The sequence below is a fragment of the Drosophila subpulchrella genome, chromosome 3L, assembly GCF_014743375.2.
Source record: "Drosophila subpulchrella strain 33 F10 #4 breed RU33 chromosome 3L, RU_Dsub_v1.1 Primary Assembly, whole genome shotgun sequence".
Lineage (NCBI taxonomy): Eukaryota > Metazoa > Arthropoda > Insecta > Diptera > Drosophilidae > Drosophila > Drosophila subpulchrella.
The window spans coordinates 29,237,277-29,253,692 of NC_050612.1; the positions used below are offsets into that span (position 1 = coordinate 29,237,277).

At 40.2% G+C, this 16,416-nt stretch overlaps 3 protein-coding genes across 3 annotated transcripts; all 3 read left to right on the forward strand.

Annotated features, from left to right (window-relative positions):
* Positions 1–1,996: 1,996 nt before the first annotated feature.
* On the forward strand, positions 1,997–3,632 carry LOC119553776. The gene is made up of 2 exons (XM_037864383.1): positions 1,997–2,441; positions 3,221–3,632. Exons 1-2 carry the CDS (start codon positions 2,041–2,043, stop codon positions 3,630–3,632), a joined length of 813 nt encoding a protein of 270 aa, XP_037720311.1. The 5' UTR covers positions 1,997–2,040.
* Positions 3,633–7,862: 4,230 nt separating this feature from the next.
* Positions 7,863–10,664, forward strand: LOC119553779 (cuticle protein 8). Its single transcript, XM_037864386.1, has 3 exons — positions 7,863–8,018; positions 8,108–8,339; positions 9,113–10,664. The coding sequence occupies exons 1-3, from the start codon at positions 8,013–8,015 to the stop codon at positions 9,289–9,291; spliced, it is 417 nt and encodes a 138-aa protein (XP_037720314.1). The 5' UTR covers positions 7,863–8,012; the 3' UTR covers positions 9,292–10,664.
* Positions 10,665–10,885: 221 nt separating this feature from the next.
* Positions 10,886–12,651, forward strand: LOC119553774. Its single transcript, XM_037864381.1, has 3 exons — positions 10,886–11,009; positions 11,530–11,668; positions 11,739–12,651. Exons 1-3 carry the CDS (start codon positions 10,977–10,979, stop codon positions 12,506–12,508), a joined length of 942 nt encoding a protein of 313 aa, XP_037720309.1. The 5' UTR covers positions 10,886–10,976; the 3' UTR covers positions 12,509–12,651.
* Positions 12,652–16,416: the final 3,765 nt, after the last annotated feature.

Genomic DNA, 16,416 nt, shown 5'->3' on the forward strand with positions numbered 1-16,416 from the left:
GTAAAATATATATTTTGGGGTAAGATATGAAGAATTCTAAGGATTAGCTTCTTACTGATATATCAAATGGTATTTCCGGACATCTTTAATTAAATGTTTTAATGATTTAAATGTTTTTTGGGTTAAGGAGAAAGATCTTACAATAGTAATAACATTATTTTCTATCTTTCTAACTATTTTTCGAGTGTAATAGCATGTGCAATTTATCTGGCCGCAGAGATCTTTCCTGGCTGGCTAGGATACCCCAGTTAGTGGGCCGATGTCAGCCGCAAAAAAAGGCAGAGAAACATATTCGGATTCAGATGGAGAGGCAGTGGTGGTAGCTGTAGTAGTAGCACTACCAGAAGCTGTGGCAGTAGCAACACGACTCGCTGGCATGTGGCTTAGTTTCGCTTTAATAGAGCCGACCGACAGGCATTTGCATTGCGCCATTTCGGAGTCATAATGCAGTGACACATTTGTTGCGTGTCACCAGAGTCCGAAATCCGCTAAAGGGCAAACGAGCTGCGTCTTAATTACGCTGATGTTGAGTTGATGGCGGCCAAAAAAGAGATCCGCGGCGATCCATGTGCGATTCTCGTTGCCTCAGCATTTGTGTAATGTGGGTAATTAAGCGACGCTTTCTGCGCACACAAATACAACCACCGATGCATCCAACGAGTTTTCCCACGATGGCCAGTGGAGTCCCAGTACCCAGGCCCCCAAAAAGCGATCCATCGACTACTGTGCGCACAACAAACTGCCGCCAAGTACCAGAGGCCAATGATATATGCATTTTTCAACCATAGCCAACAATGGCTGCCTCTGCGCGCGTTGCTTATAAATTAGAAGCAGCCGAAATAATAGCCATATTTTGGCTGCTTTTCGCCGGTTTTGGTTTTTGATTTTCCTCGCGTTTTTCCTATTTTTTTCTATATTTTCCTCCTTCTGCCAGACCCTCAGAAAAAGGTCAAAGCTTCAACGATTGCAGCTGCGCTTGCCTCTGGCCCGTGGAGGTGGTTTATCTTGGCCATCGGCGGTAGTTCCATGTTCGATTTTTTTGGCCACTTGCACAGCGGAAAAAATATAATCGGTTAGCATCTACGGGTTTTTAATTGCATCTTTTAATATCTCTCAAAAATAATCTAAGACTTTGCACACCGAAATGATGTGTACTTAAAATATAAGTGTTTAAAGTCATTCATTAAATAGTTTAAAGGTTTTTTCTACAGGGGAAAAAATATAGTCAGTTAGCAATTAAAGTTTTTTATTACAGCTCTTAATATCTTTCTATCTTTTAAAAATAATCAAAGACAAAGTACACCAAAATTGTTTAGTTAAAATATCAATACTCAGATGTTTTTTTAGAGCTTTTTACAATGATAAGTAAAATCTATATTGTAGAAAACATTTATTAAATATATATTTTTTTAATTTAAATTATTTGTGGTGAAGAATGTTTCTAACGCTTTAATTTGGATTTTATAACAGGCATTTAACAATTTTTGGTTTAAGAAGAAATTCCAAACACTTTCTATAAAATTGTATCAATCTATTTTAATCTGACTTGAAATAGAACTACACATTCCTTTTTCAAATAATTTCTCTCTGTGTGGCTAGTTAGCTGGAAAACTGAACGCACTTAAAGCGATTTTCAGGCCGAACAAATTGCGCCGCGATGTGCGATGGTCAATCAGGGATCGTGGCATTTAAAAGACCCCTACCAACCCAGCCTACCCCTTTTTTCGTGGGCCCCTGCAAATCCCAATCTATGACGTCAGGCGGGGGATTGTGTAAAGCCTGCGGGAATGGTGCAATTTGTGGCCATGCCCAACGTCATCGGTTGACCACATCCCAGCAAAACTCAAGTTCCACTTGGCTGCTTTCCATTGAAGCGCATAATTTCACGGAAATGCTTGTGGCAAAAAGACTAGGGGGCATTTCCCCCAAAATCCATGGCTATATAAATACCCAGTAAGTACGACATTTCACGCTTAGTATGCGAATGAGAATCGGGGGATCGCAGGGTACCAATCACAAATCACCAGTCAGTGAAGAGCCATGAAGAAGCGACGCATAACCAGCTCAGCTGGAGACCCAGATGAGTATGGATATGGACTCGATCAGCGGATTCCAACTCGTTTTGGCTTCCGCATTGCGTTGCGGAGAGGGGCACGCGTTTGCCACGCGGCGCGGCTCCTCAAAGATTTGCAGCCCCTGTTGGCGCTAATTGCTGGATTCGGAATGATCGGCGCATGCGCAGCGGTTGGCTACTCCTATGCGAGATTCGAGGGTCCGGTGGCGGGACCGGAGCACCTGGTCACCGTCCACGACGGACGCACCGTCGACTATGTGGCCCGTCCCGAGTACAGCTTCGCCTATGGCGTCGAGGATGGCAAGACGCGCGTGCTGCAGAATCGCAAGGAGACGCGGAACGGCGACGAGGTGCGCGGCGTCTACAGGTGAGTTTGGAGTGGGTTTGGTGGGGATGGGATGCGATGGGAGGAGACCAGACGAGATGAGGGGCGTCGGGATGGGGACAACTTGTCAACGCATTCATTAGCGTCACACTGAGCTGAAATTGATATGGCATCGTGGACACTTTAATACTACTTAGTATCACAAACGGCGGAGTTTGCACTGCAGGTAGTGAATATGATGGAAAAATGTAAGATCTTAAAAAAATATGCAGTTACAAAATAATCAGGGTACGTAATATAAACCCCGATTCTCTTGTTTGCTAAATATATCGTCACTATAGTGATACAATAAATAATGAAAGAAAAAATAACAGCAAGCATACAATTCAGGGTAACAATGAAAGCATAATGTCTTCAAAATCAAAATAAAAACTGAAACGGAATTAAGAACAATATTGTTCATAATGCAAAGAATTCTTGAAAGATGCTGTAAAGATAAAAAAACTGTCTATTCTTAAGAAAAGGGAAAAACAAAAGTGTAGATAAAACATATTCTTGCAATTTCTAAAAATTAACAAACAAATTACAAATCAAAATACACAAAATAATTAAAGGAAAATTCATTCTGTAAAAATAATAAACAACTTCCAACGCGCCGCAAACTACTCATGTCAACAGTTTCGTGTCATCAAAAATTCATTTAACAACTTGCTAATGCCAAATATTAATAAAAACCAACTAAACACCATTTACACACCTTCGAACATGCATCAGCCGCAATTTGAATTAATTTTATTTCTTTTTTCCACGGCCTCCACCAGCGTAGTCGATCCGGATGGCACCTTGCGTGTGGTTAAATACACGGCCGACGATGCCAACGGCTTTCAAGCTGAGGTTATTACGAACGGTGTGAAAACGCTGCACGGCCATGGGTACGAGGGGGATGCGGGTGGCGGAGCGGTGGACAACCAGGTGAGGCACGACAGCTCCGAGGCCCAGGAAGCGGCGGAGGAGGAGGAGGAGGAGGCGACGCCTCACAGAGCTGCGCCCCACCAGGGAAACGGCCAGTACAAGGTGCACGAAGATTACGACGAAGGCGGCGGCGAGGGGGAAAAGGACGAGGAGGGGGAGGAGGAGGGAGATCACCAGGAGTACGAGGGCAGCAGCGAGGAAGGATACGTCGAGGCAGATGCTCACAGTCAGCAGGAGGAGGCCAGCAGCGAGGATTACTAGATAATCACCTAAAATGAGTACTATGAAACGCAGTAACTAATTATATTTCATCTATTGTGATAGAACCAAAATAAACCATATAAAATATCTAAAACAAATAATTTTAAAGGAATCATTTGAAGAATGTAAAAAGCAGAAATTTAAAATGTTACACAATTTAAATCCATTTTAATTTTGCTATTTCTTAAATGTTTTTGTTTAATTTTATCATACAAATGAATTAAATGAATGGCGTTTTGGGAAAGTAGTTCGGTTTCCAAAATACCCATTACCTTTCATACATAGTATATATATCCTCCATAAATCGAATAATATATTATGCCACTTGAAAAGAGATATCTTTGCATAATCCCGAAACTCCTGTGCCGAAAGAGTAAGAAATCTAAATAAATCGTTAATTGAAATATCTGGCGAGCCTTTGTCGCCAGTTCAACGGGGTTAAGGAGGGCAAAGAGGGGATTTTTACGCAACCATAACATCAACATCAACGTCAAGTGGATATATACACTGCACTGATATAAAAAAATAGTATATCCAAAAATTTCGAAATTATTCCATGCGGTTTTTATTAAATTTTAACATGATTGTAAATATAAATTAAAATCTTTTTAATAATAGTTATGTTAAGGACTTATCTTTTCTACATTTATTTAAGTAATTCATTGATGAATCAAGTAATTTAATATGTTTTGAACTGAGTATAATGCTTATAACCTTTTTAGTTCAGTATAAACATATGTTTGTTTTATCAGTGTAAATATATCTACCAGGCCGTTGAAGCGTGTGCGTTCGAATTGGAGCCCGACAACAACTTTGATTCAATTTCGATCTCGTTTTCTTTTTCATTTTCATTTTCGCATGGACTCAATCAAGCGGCCCGATGGACAGGCGAGTTTTGTTGCAAGCTTGGAAAATCTATTTTCCCCCCAGTATGCGTGATCCACTTTGGTCTTTGGCTTGGCTTTGGCTGGTGGTTCCATTTCGTCACTCGCTTAATTTCGAGCGCGCAAATGCGCAAAATCGCATTAAATGTGCGAAATGCAGAGAGCCGTCTGAAAGAGTCTGGAAAGTGGATCAAACGACGTCTGGTTGTGCCAGCGATGCGGTAATAATGCCGAAATGCCACGCAGCCGGACCAACTTGGCGTCGGTAATCTCACAATTGGGCTGACGGCTCTAACCGGACCGGGCTAATTGACAGGCCGGTCTTATGGTCCACTAATAGCCCCCTACCCCCAACTCCTCTTTGTCACCATATGTGGCATAGAATTAAGGACCAGAAATATCTCTAAACATGGTTAGCATGCGTATGTTTCAGACGTGATAGAATCCCCCTACTGGAAATGTTTTAATTAGCCAAAGTCATACGATGCCTGCTTGAAATTTGATGACCATCCTCAAAGGGTATCGGAAGTGCAGGGGATTATGTAATATCCACCGGATGTGATCTCCGGATATGGCACGTTACGCATACGCAGCGTTGTGCAACAGATCACATTGCTTGAAGTGCTCACTGCAACTCACTTTCTAATTGAACCCACCTCGGGCTATTGTCCAGCTTTAGATAAAGCATAGTCGAAAGACCTTCGAGTCTCAATCACGAAAGAAACAAAAAATTGCTTTGCCTACTGCATAAATCAAGTCACAAATCTATAACTGTCAAGTCATTTAAGCCAATGGGTAAATTTTAGAAAAAGGCGATCACGGGAAATGGGTCGACTTGGCGATGTCTGGTAAGATAATTTATAAATTTTCAATATTAATAAAAATATGCTAAATATCTCTTTAAATATAAGAATTTGATATACAATTTAAACTCAAGGATTCAGAGAAAAGCATTTTCAATAAACTTTTTAAAACTTATAAACCAAAAACAACGAAAAAGTGATGGAAAAAATAAAGAAATAACTGTATCAAAATTTAAAAATTAAAAACAAAATATCTTTTTAAAGTAAAGGTATGATATATATTTTAAAAAGCGTATCCAAGGTACAGAACTTTCTAATAAAAATGCTAGCAATATCAAAAAATATTATATTTTCATATTTTTCTTATACCGAATATACCTCTCAAAACCCAGCTCGGCTTAAAAAACCCAGGCAAAGTGCGTTTAAATGTTCAGTGATCCATTAACCCTCCACTGCCCCGCCTCAACTACCGCCCTCCCACATCAAACCATTGTCCAAACATAGGCAAACAAACTGCCAGATAGGCGAACATAAATCAAGATAAAATGTTTGTTCTAGTTATCGACAGACGGAGCTGCAGATATAATAAATCTTAGGTTAGGCGCGCAGAGATATGGTTTTTGGCAGGGGATTAGAGGGGGATATGATATGCGTGGACAAGTGCAATTAACGCATGCAAAACAATTCGATCGATCAAGCAATGTCTCAATGGCGGCACCATTGCGCAACCATCGATCCAGGCAGAGACAAAGCTTGTCGCAGTCGTTGCGATTTTCCAACTGTCTTGTCCAGTGACCAACTAACCAACTAACCATCTAGCCATCTAACATCTAAACCGAACCCCTGCAACTCCTGGCTCAGTCAAAGTGCGATCGTGACGTGGCCAACTTGTTTGGCCCGAACTCTTTTTTTATTGTATTTTTTGTTAGCAATTGTTTCGAGCGATTTTCGGCCAGCCGTGTAAATGTGTCGCCTTTAAAGCCGTTTTATGTAAGTCGATTCTGTGTCTTTGTCTTCGCTTTCCATGCTAATGGCCAGGCCCATTCCAAAGTGATCTCTTATAGTGCGATCTGAGTATCTGTTGGTTTGTTTCGGCTTTTCTATGTCTTTTTTGCACCCAGTAAACGAACATTGGGTTTTTTTTCCCATCGTTTGCTCAGATGGCAGGCAGGGTCCCCCTTTTTTGCCCCATCCCTCGGCTGTTTGTCTGCATTTAATGGCCACTTGTGTGTGTTTTATAAGATACAATCATAATTTTCTGATATGTCATGCCAGAGCGGTTGGCTGTTTGTTGTGGGTGTTGCCTGAAAAAGTGTCAAGAAATCTGTATTTTAGGAGTTGAGTAAGCGTTAAAGGAGGAGGAGTTTAAGTCATGCTCTTTAGTTAATTTAGTATTACACATAAAAGTAATTGGGATTGGTTATAAGTAATATTAATTTAACTTAAAGATAGTTTTTTTAATTGCCAATTAACTGCATTATAGACATTAGGATATAGAGGATTGATATTTTAACAAAATACTTTACTTTAATATGTATTTAAAATTTCCTACATTCCAAAAATCTTTCAGTAATATTCCATCCATTTATCATTCCTTAAAATCTTGGCTACAAATTTCACTTTATAAAGAGGCAGTTAAGATCACAAAAAAATAAATCGAATGCATTTTCTTTTGAAATATTTTTAAGCATTCCAAAAATTCCTTCCAATATTTATCATTACTATAAAGAGTCAGTTAAGATCATAAAAAATAAATGCAATGCATTTTCTTTTCATGTTTTTATAAGCATTCCCCCAAAACAATCTCTAAGCCAAAATTCCATCCAATATTTATCATTTCTCGCAATCTTGGCGACAAACATTTGTCTCAGACCACCGAAAAATATTGATTGAGCCGCGTTTGATTTGCTTAGTCAAGTCAAACTATTTGCCAACATCGAAATTCCGCTCACAGTTCTGCAGATCGTGGAAATAACAAACTGAAAACGGTCGCAAAAATGTCAGGCAACAAATTGCGTGGCATGAAAGCTAAGCAAGTTGGTTTTTGGTGTTGGTGGTGGCGTGGTAATTATAACGACGCCCCGTTTGATTGCCACAGATATGGTAATAATATTTTTCGGCCAAGTTGTGCGGACCCGAATCGATCGTAATTATGTCGGCAAATCAATAAATAAAGAGCTTAGATCATTAGAGCCAATGCAAGAGTGCAAAAGTGTCGCTTTCAATTGCAGCGACAGCGAGAGGCAGACAAACAGTCAGCGAAACTAAGTCACCGAACGCCTTCGCGGGCCGAGAAACAAATGCCGCACCTAACTGTGGCTTTTCAAGGGGTGGGCAGGGGGATCATTGTTGTGGCACATGCGTGGTATGGCACCACTGCCATCTGGCTGCCCCTGCTCTGCCACCCACCCCAGCCCACCGGTGGCACAGCTGCATGCGCTCGTTCGTTCCAGTCGTCGTTGGTCGGGCTGCACTCGTCGGCGACCGACGCGTATATAAATACTTTTGGTCATCGTTGCAGACATCAGTTCAGCTAACGATTTCGTGCTCTTAACGGTCCTCACTCACTCGAGCTCTCCTCACAGCCTCCTCTGCACAGGAACCAGCGACCAGTCGTCCTTCGTCCTTGTTTTTTAGCTACGTGCTCGCGCCGTGTGTCCGTTTGCCGTTTGTGCCGTTAAACGATTGTTAAAATGAAGGTGTGTGCCCAAACCCCGACCGATCAGAAACCCAACCCCCCGTCCAAAAGTGAATCCCCGATCCTGATGCTCACTTCTCCCCTCTCTAGTACTTTGTTGCCATCGCTCTGCTGTTCGCCGCCGCTCAGGCCGTTCCCATCGAGCTGGGCCACTACGCCCCTGCGTTGGTGCACCATGCGCCCATCCTGTCGCACGCCGTCCATGCCGTCCACGCCGAGCCGGTGGCCTATCCCAAGTACTCCTTCAACTACGGCATCAAGGATCCCCACACCGGCGACATCAAGTCGCAGGCCGAGGAGCGCGACGGCGATGTGGTGAAGGGTGAGTGTTCCATGGGTGTAGTTTATCAACGGAAGAAATATTAGCAAAGCTCTTAGAAAAGAAAGACTTAGGCATCAAACTAATAGAATTGCTTAAAGCGAACTAGAACAAAAGACTTAAGAAACAAACTTGAAAACCAAAAGACTTAGGCAACGAACTTGCAATAATTGTAAACTGCAATTTTTGTGTAAACTGAGTTTTTAACTAGATTTATTATTTAAAAGTAATGTGCCTTTAAGCAAAAGACTTAGGCAACAAACTTGAATTGGAAAACAAAATATTTTAATTATTTTTATGTTTAATTGCAAAGTGATTTTTCACATAATATTTGTTTGCTTATTTAAAAACACTTCAGCAACGAAACTGACATATACAACAGTAAGAAAAACTTGATATTGGTATTCTGTTAAATTTTTTAGTGGACGCCTCAAAACAAGGTTGTATTTTATTTTGCGAAATTATGATTGACCTGTTTTGGTAAAATTATAATTAAGACATTTAAAGAGTATAGCCTGTAATGGTTTTTTTATTTATGATCAAAGATATTAGATCGAGATACAGTTAATTACAGCTTACAGTTTTAAAAGAAATATAAACAAATAGCGTTGCAATACCATTACATTATTGCAGCAATTTTATCTATATCTCTTTTAAAGAACTTTGTTATATATTAAGCAACTCCACTATTTATTCATCCGTATAAACTAGATCTATCAGTATTATCTATTGACCTCTGTACTACTTTATCCCCATCTTATCCCACCCATTCACAGGCCAGTACTCCCTGGTTGAGCCCGATGGTTCGGTGCGTACCGTCGACTACACCGCCGACGACCACAATGGCTTCAACGCCGTGGTCCACAAGACCGCCCCCACCAAGATCATCGCCCACGCGCCCGTGCTGCACGCCGCCCCCGTGCTCGCCCACGCCCCCCTGCTGCACCATTACTAAGAAGCGGGAGCCCGACTTAGTCGCCAAGGTGCTCTCCCTCTCGCTCTCTCATCCATCCACAAAACAAACAACCAATCATAGGAACAACAAACAGAAAAACGAACAAAAAACCACAAAAAAAAATCAAACAAACAACGAACATGAAAATGAAAATTCTCTTGTAAGTAAGCGTAGCTAAGAGTTTAGTAGACACGGGCCGCCTTAGGGGGCGTGTCCCGGCACCCGGCTGATCCTGGCATGGCACAAGGACGAAGGAAAAAAACCGAACAGAAAACGTAAAGAAAACATAAATTCATAACGACTTGGAATTCGGAATCGGAATGACTTGATCGCGGATTAGGAACCCATAAAGGATAACAATGGGATGACAAGTTTTTCCACACGATATATGTTATATTTGTTTTGTATATATGTATGTACGCGATTAACCAGAATTCCCAATTTCCCTGGCAAACTTTCGCACGCAGTGCCCCGAAAAATCCAGAATATCCACTCCAAGGATGACAAAGGCTTCTTTTAGGACTACTCCTCCGTCTGTATATAGAACTTTATTTATACGCTTAGTTCTTTCACTCTCCCAAGCTAAACTTTTGTAATATATTTATGACTGTCTTTCTTCTGTGCTATACTTGCTACACCTTTTCTAGACTATCTTCTTTAGAAGCCTTTGTGATGACTGTCAAACTGTGGCAGGTATCCCTAAACTGCCACGCCCCATTGAGAGCAACGGTGGGCGTGCTAAATTGTGTGCCATTGCGGGATTGCTGACAGTTTGGCATGTTTTTTTGATAAGAAAATATTCTTGGTTTGGGAAAAGATTGCCGATAATGGGCCGGTCATTGTGCATTAGTAGCTGGTACTCTAGAGATCCCCGCTGTTATCCTCGTGACCTCTTTCCGCCTCTTTCTTCCACTCTTACCCGTCTCACTCACTCACCGACTCACTATCTCTCTCGCGCTCTCACTCTATATATCTCTCACTCACTCTCTCAGTCTGACACCTTTGTATCTAGTTTCATTTTTTGCATTTAGTATTTTTCACATGTATTGTGTATTTATAAACAATTATGCAGCTTAATTATAAACAACAAACGATGAAAAAACGTACGAAAAAAAGCAACAAAAAAATAAAACATTGTACTCAATTAGGAGGATAAACGAAAAATAAACAAAAAACTCTCACATGTCTCTCACGTCTCAAAAGTTCATTTGAGTCTTACACTTATGTACTATATATTCCCCATAAACATTTGTATGCAAAAACAATAAGAACAACAACAGCAGCAAACAGCAAACGAAATGCGAAAACGTTATTATGGAAATAGAAAAAAAAACTACAAAAAAAAATAAATAAAAAATCATATTTAAAAAAAACTTTGAAATGTACTCTTCTTTCTTGGGTTGGTTTAAAAATTTCAGCGAAGGTCGCCAAGATTAGCATGGAGGGGCAATAATTATTACTTTTATAATATGCCAAGCAAGAAAAAACTAAAAGAATTACTTAGCATTCCGGTGAAACATTCCCAATGGGGTTTCGCACCCACCTAGAGGCCTCTCCATTTCGTTTTAAGTTCTCGGTTCTTCAGTCTGTCTTCGCTATCGAAAGTTCGCGGAACTCACCGGTCAAAAATATTGAAATCGTAATAAATGTGATTGATACATTGGCGAAAAGCATTAAAATTCAGCATGGGATGTTCGACAAATCTGTTTTGGTTCTTTGTAAGTGCGTAGGAACAAGCAGCTCGCAAATAAATTATGTACGCATTAGTTCATTACTCAGGAATTTTTGACTTTGGTGCAAAAATGAGATTTTATATGCACTTAACGTTAAAGTAAAATAAGTGGGATCTTACTATCACAGTTTATGTTCTAGAGGCAAAAAGTTTATTTATTCGTTTAAAAAAAAAATTATTATTATTATTATTAAATTTAAAATAAACTGAAACTATAGTCAAGGAAAAACTGATAGAAACAAATCATCCTGTATAGATTAACGTTCGTTTTTTACCCTCACAGTACCTAAAAATTTGCTTGCAACTAACAATATGTATGGAAATGTGTAGTTTAACACCTATTCACAGATTCCCATAAGGACGGGAAAGCAGTTTTAAAGTTTCATTTTTATGTGTTTTATGCCGCGACTTAACTTACAACTTTACAAAGCTTAAACAAGCTCTTAACTTTTCACTCGACAGTCTTAACGCCTTAATATATGCAAAATGTTTTTATTCATTACCAGATTTTTGTTTTAATCACAAAAGTATACGCCACGTTTGCCAGTCCATCACCAGCAAATATCGAAGTATATAACAAGACAGCGGAGAAAAATGAAAGTAGCAGAGCCAAAGTGAGCAATTATTTTCTGCACGAGCCCTATGGTAGGCAATATAAAAGATTTTATCTATGATTAAATACAAAGTATATTAATTAATTATTTTTTAATAATAGGTGCCAACACTTATGCCTTTGGCTATAAGGTCGATGACCCGCAGACAAAAAACTCTCAGTTCCGCGAGGAAAAACGCTTTGCAAATGGCAGCATTCAGGGAAGCTATGGATATGCCAGACCCGATGGTCGCATAGAGGTCACCAAATATCAAGCGGATGAGGATGGGGGTTACTCTGCCAAGATTCAGACTTTTAAGGCAGGAGATGACAGGGTGAGATCTGTTTGGCCCACCGAAAGACCCGATATTCTTGTGGAGAGAAGCAGAACAGATTCCCCCTCCAATGTCACCTGGGATCCCAAGAGTCACCTCAATGTGAGCGTGTCCAACGTGGCAGACCAAGTGGCCCAGCAGCTGAAGGAGCAGCATGGTCTCGACCTCAACCACATCGATGTGACCAAGGATGTGCTGAAACCAGCAGTGCTGGACGTGATTCAGGGCAAGGCCCCAGCCAAGGGTCGGCCAGTTCAGAATCTAATCCCCCAGCAATTTCCCATAGTTCCCTTCCAACTGCCAGCGGATCAAGAAACCACCAAGGCCACCAGCACTGCAGAACCCAAGAAATCCGAAAGTTCAAAATACAACAGGGCCAAAACCAACAATGCCGAGAAGGCTCCTCAAGTCGAGGAGACGGAGGCGGGCTTGGCACCGCCCAGGCCACTGGTCAATAGCAGTCCAAGCAATGCAAATTGGCAACAGAGAGCCATTGAGGCAAATCGCCGTGAATTCCTGCCCAATTTACCCAATCTAAGTGAGGCCAGGCGAGAGTAAATGTTTCAGCAGACCAAAGTAAATGCTTAAGAGTTTTCAACAATAAATATTAAAGAGGAGGGCCTGTTACCCAAAAGTACACAGAAAAAAGTATGTTTACATTTTAAATTAAAAACGAATAAAAAATTGCAAAATAATTCGTATTTTTAAATGGGTTCATTTTAATTTTTTTTAAGATATGAGATAGTTACGTGATAGTTACTGAATGAATATTAAAAATTACTTTCTTTAATGATATTGTTTATTAAGATAAATATATAAAATGCTTAAGGTTATGAATCAAATCTAATTGTTAATGTTTATTATGCCAACACATATTATTATTATTTAATTAATTTAATTTATAATTATTATTATATAATGGTAATTATTAAGACAATTTACAATTTGAATGGGTATTGAATATAGGCCAATTAGTTCTCTTATTACATATGCTATAGGATTGTTCATTTATTTTATCTCAGTGCTCGTAGGCAATATTAGTTAAGACAAGAGCAATCCCTGCGCTAGTTATTAGGTAAGCTTCTTTCACTTTTCATTCGCGCCACGTCTTTCACCGATACCTTGGCCATAAAAAAGTGATCACAATTTGGCCACAAAGGCAAAAAGAGCAACAAAAGAATTCCACACACTGAACGGCATAATTGAGCCAGCAATAGGAGGCGCCGGGTATTTGTGGCATTTTTGAAATATCTTCCGGGTGCCAAAGTGGAGCAGTCTTGATCCCAATCTAAATCGCAAGCCGCCTTTGAAGTTTTTGTTTTTATTTTTTTATTTACCCCCCCCTTTATATAGGTTAATTTGTGTCGCCCACAGCAGGTCGGATTGGGTTTCTGATGGATATTCCCGCCATTCAGGAAGACATCGATGGGATCACGTTGCAGTCAAGTGTAAATGTTTTGCCATTTAATTGCTCCAAATTTCCAAATGCGTTTCCATCGCGAGTGCCAAGCTCATGTTAACTGGAAAAAAACGGAAGGAAATGCGAATTGCATTTCGATTTCTGTTATCGTTTTCACTTTCCACGCCATTCCTATCGCTCTTTCTCGCTGATTTATTATTCCATTATTGCGGCAGCTTTAATTTGTGGCACGCACACTCCTCGTAGATTGCGAAATTAAGCTGCCAAAAAGCACTCCAAACACTTTAAAGTGTATTTGTTGAATTTTACATTTGTATGGTCTGATTTTTCTTTACTGTGTGCATTTATTACTCACGATTTTGTATCTGGTACATTCACTTTTATGCTTGACTGAGATGGCTGGAAATAAAATCTCTTTCGATGGGGAAAGGCTTAATGTAGTAGGAAATGGGAATGTTCTTGCTTGATTATATAAAATACATTTTGTAGCTCATTAATAAGCTTGTATCCTACTTAATTAGCCCAACTGTGGTTACTTTCATATGCACTCGTCTATTTTATTGTATGCTAATTTAACTGCTATCCATTCCATTCCAATTCATTGCTTTCGGTTTCTTTCTTTTTGGCATACATATTCGGTCATTAACTAATTGCTGAGGCAATCGGCTTGCACCACCACCGCCCCATCGAGAGGCTCTGTGAAAGTGTTTATAATTTTCCCCTCATTTTCGGCTAGGGCGTGACTAACGTATACGTTATTTCTTCATTACGTAGCCGCACAGTGGGCCCCGTACAAGTGGCAATTGCACTTCAACTTAACATTGAGATCGCGGGCGTTGTCCCTGCAGCGCCAGGCTCATAAATAAACTAATAAAACGATATATACATATATGTTTTCGAGGGGGGCATGGAAATATATGTCCGAGCTGACAACTTGATTAGGGGATCTGCAGCCGGTTTTTGGTCCTGCCTTCCAGGCCCCCAGGCGGTTGCATAAAATTAACCATTTTATAATCTCGATATGGTACTCGAAACTGGTAAATTTCATAATATCCGGTTCGGGCGAGCTTGAAAAGTTGTTAATTTGTTGCATCTTTGTGCAGCAGCAGCAGCAGGAAAAACAAAGTTGCGCCAAAAATGACAGCAATTAGCCGGCTACGGAATAAGGTAAAAGTATTTAACCTACTTTGCGGCTGCATTTCCCCTCACTTCCCCTTTTGGGGAAAAGCGTTTTTCACTGGGTAGGAAATGGCAGAGCAACAGAGAGGGAGACACACATTCAATTGGCGCCTAATTAATGAGCCACTCTGGCTGAGAAAGTCCAAGGAAGTCGTCATGGGAAAACTTGTGCCGCCGCCCGATTTCCTCAACCCCATGCGATGTGTGAAAATGGCAGTGGCACTTTTGCAGTTAAATTAAAATATTTAACAATTACCGCGGGCCTGTGAATGCAAAGCGTAAATATTTTGATTAGTCAATGATACAATTAGAGCTGCAAGAAAATCAATTGGAAAATTGTAAAGCCGCCAACAAGACTTGGCACTCTCGACTTTTCCGCGTGTTGCTCCACACACAAACAGTCGAGAGTCTTGGAATATGAAAACGAAAATGAGTGTCGCTCGACTGTCCCAGCTGCCATATGATATGATTATGTGATTTGGCAATTTGCATTTAATTAATTTCTTCAGCTATTTATTATGTCAACGCCAGCAGCCGAAGCTCAAGACCCGCGGCAGAAGTCGAGGGGCTGGAAAAGCAGAAGGGGCGGCTGCAATTGCTGTTACCGCACCGAATTCAGGTGAATATTATTTGTTACCGTTGAAAGGCTTTTCAGATTATGCCTCGGCGGCAGTTATATCACGGAGTGCATAATCAAAGCTGACGGCGATGATGACGGCTGGATGCGATTGAGTAATGAAGAATGCCGGATTGAAGCTGACAGGACTAAGTCAAGCTTTCTGGGAATCACAAGGCATTCTACAAAAATTAAATAAAACAATGCACCTCTTTTGCACCACCAAAATGAATGAAGAACTAATAATTTTATTTTAAATGGTATTTTTAGTAAAGGACATTTGAACAAAAGTAAAAAAAAGATGAATATTTATATTTAAATGCATGCATTTTCCAATCTTTAAAAATTTAGCTAATATTTAATGTATAAAATTAAAATATTTAAAAACTTTGAATCTAAAAAAGGAATTCCAAGAATGTAGTCATAGTTAATAATTTCGTTTTTAAAACTTAAAAACTTCCTTGTTATATTTGAAGTCTGCTTCCCGTTTATATTGGGAAAATAGTTGCCCAATAGATTAAACATATCTAATGTCTATAATTTCACCCAGCTTATAAATATTTACCATAGACAATGTATGACCAATGCATTTTACACCTAATAATTTTACTGGACAGTTGGTGATGCTTCCTACGGTTAGCTGGTTTGAAAGGCAACTTAATACATTTTATTGCTCATACGCAGTGTGTGGCTGATACTAACGATCAATATAAAGAAAACGGCATCAACTTGCGGTCCGATTGCGGTTGCACTTTTAAGTTCAATGTTCGCTGGCAATTAGCCGTATATTTCTCTCTCATTTTCTGTTTGACCACGCACATTTCTCTGCGGAATCGAGTTGGCCAGTCCCCAGCCAAATCGTGTTTTATTCGCCATGCCTGCAAATAAATTAATATAAATTGCTGGTAATTGAATGCGTTGGGATGCCCTGGTGCTGCGCAGCTCCTCGAATGTAATTTTCAATTACAGCAGCCACAATCGCTGCCGTTTTCGGTTGCGTAAGTCTAAGCCGCATAAAAGGATAACCATTAAAAGAGCAACATCGGCTGCCGCGGTATCCAAAACTGAAGCCAAAGCCAATTCCCACAGCAATTTTGGAAAGATGCACGCGTCGCTGGCCTGTTGAGTTATAAGGTTCCAGCCGGGACTCTAATAAATATGAAACAATGAGACAAAAGTCAAAGTTTGCTGCTGATTGCCAGCCATTGTTGGTGTATGTTTGCCAAACGATGGCTTGGGGTACACGGAAAA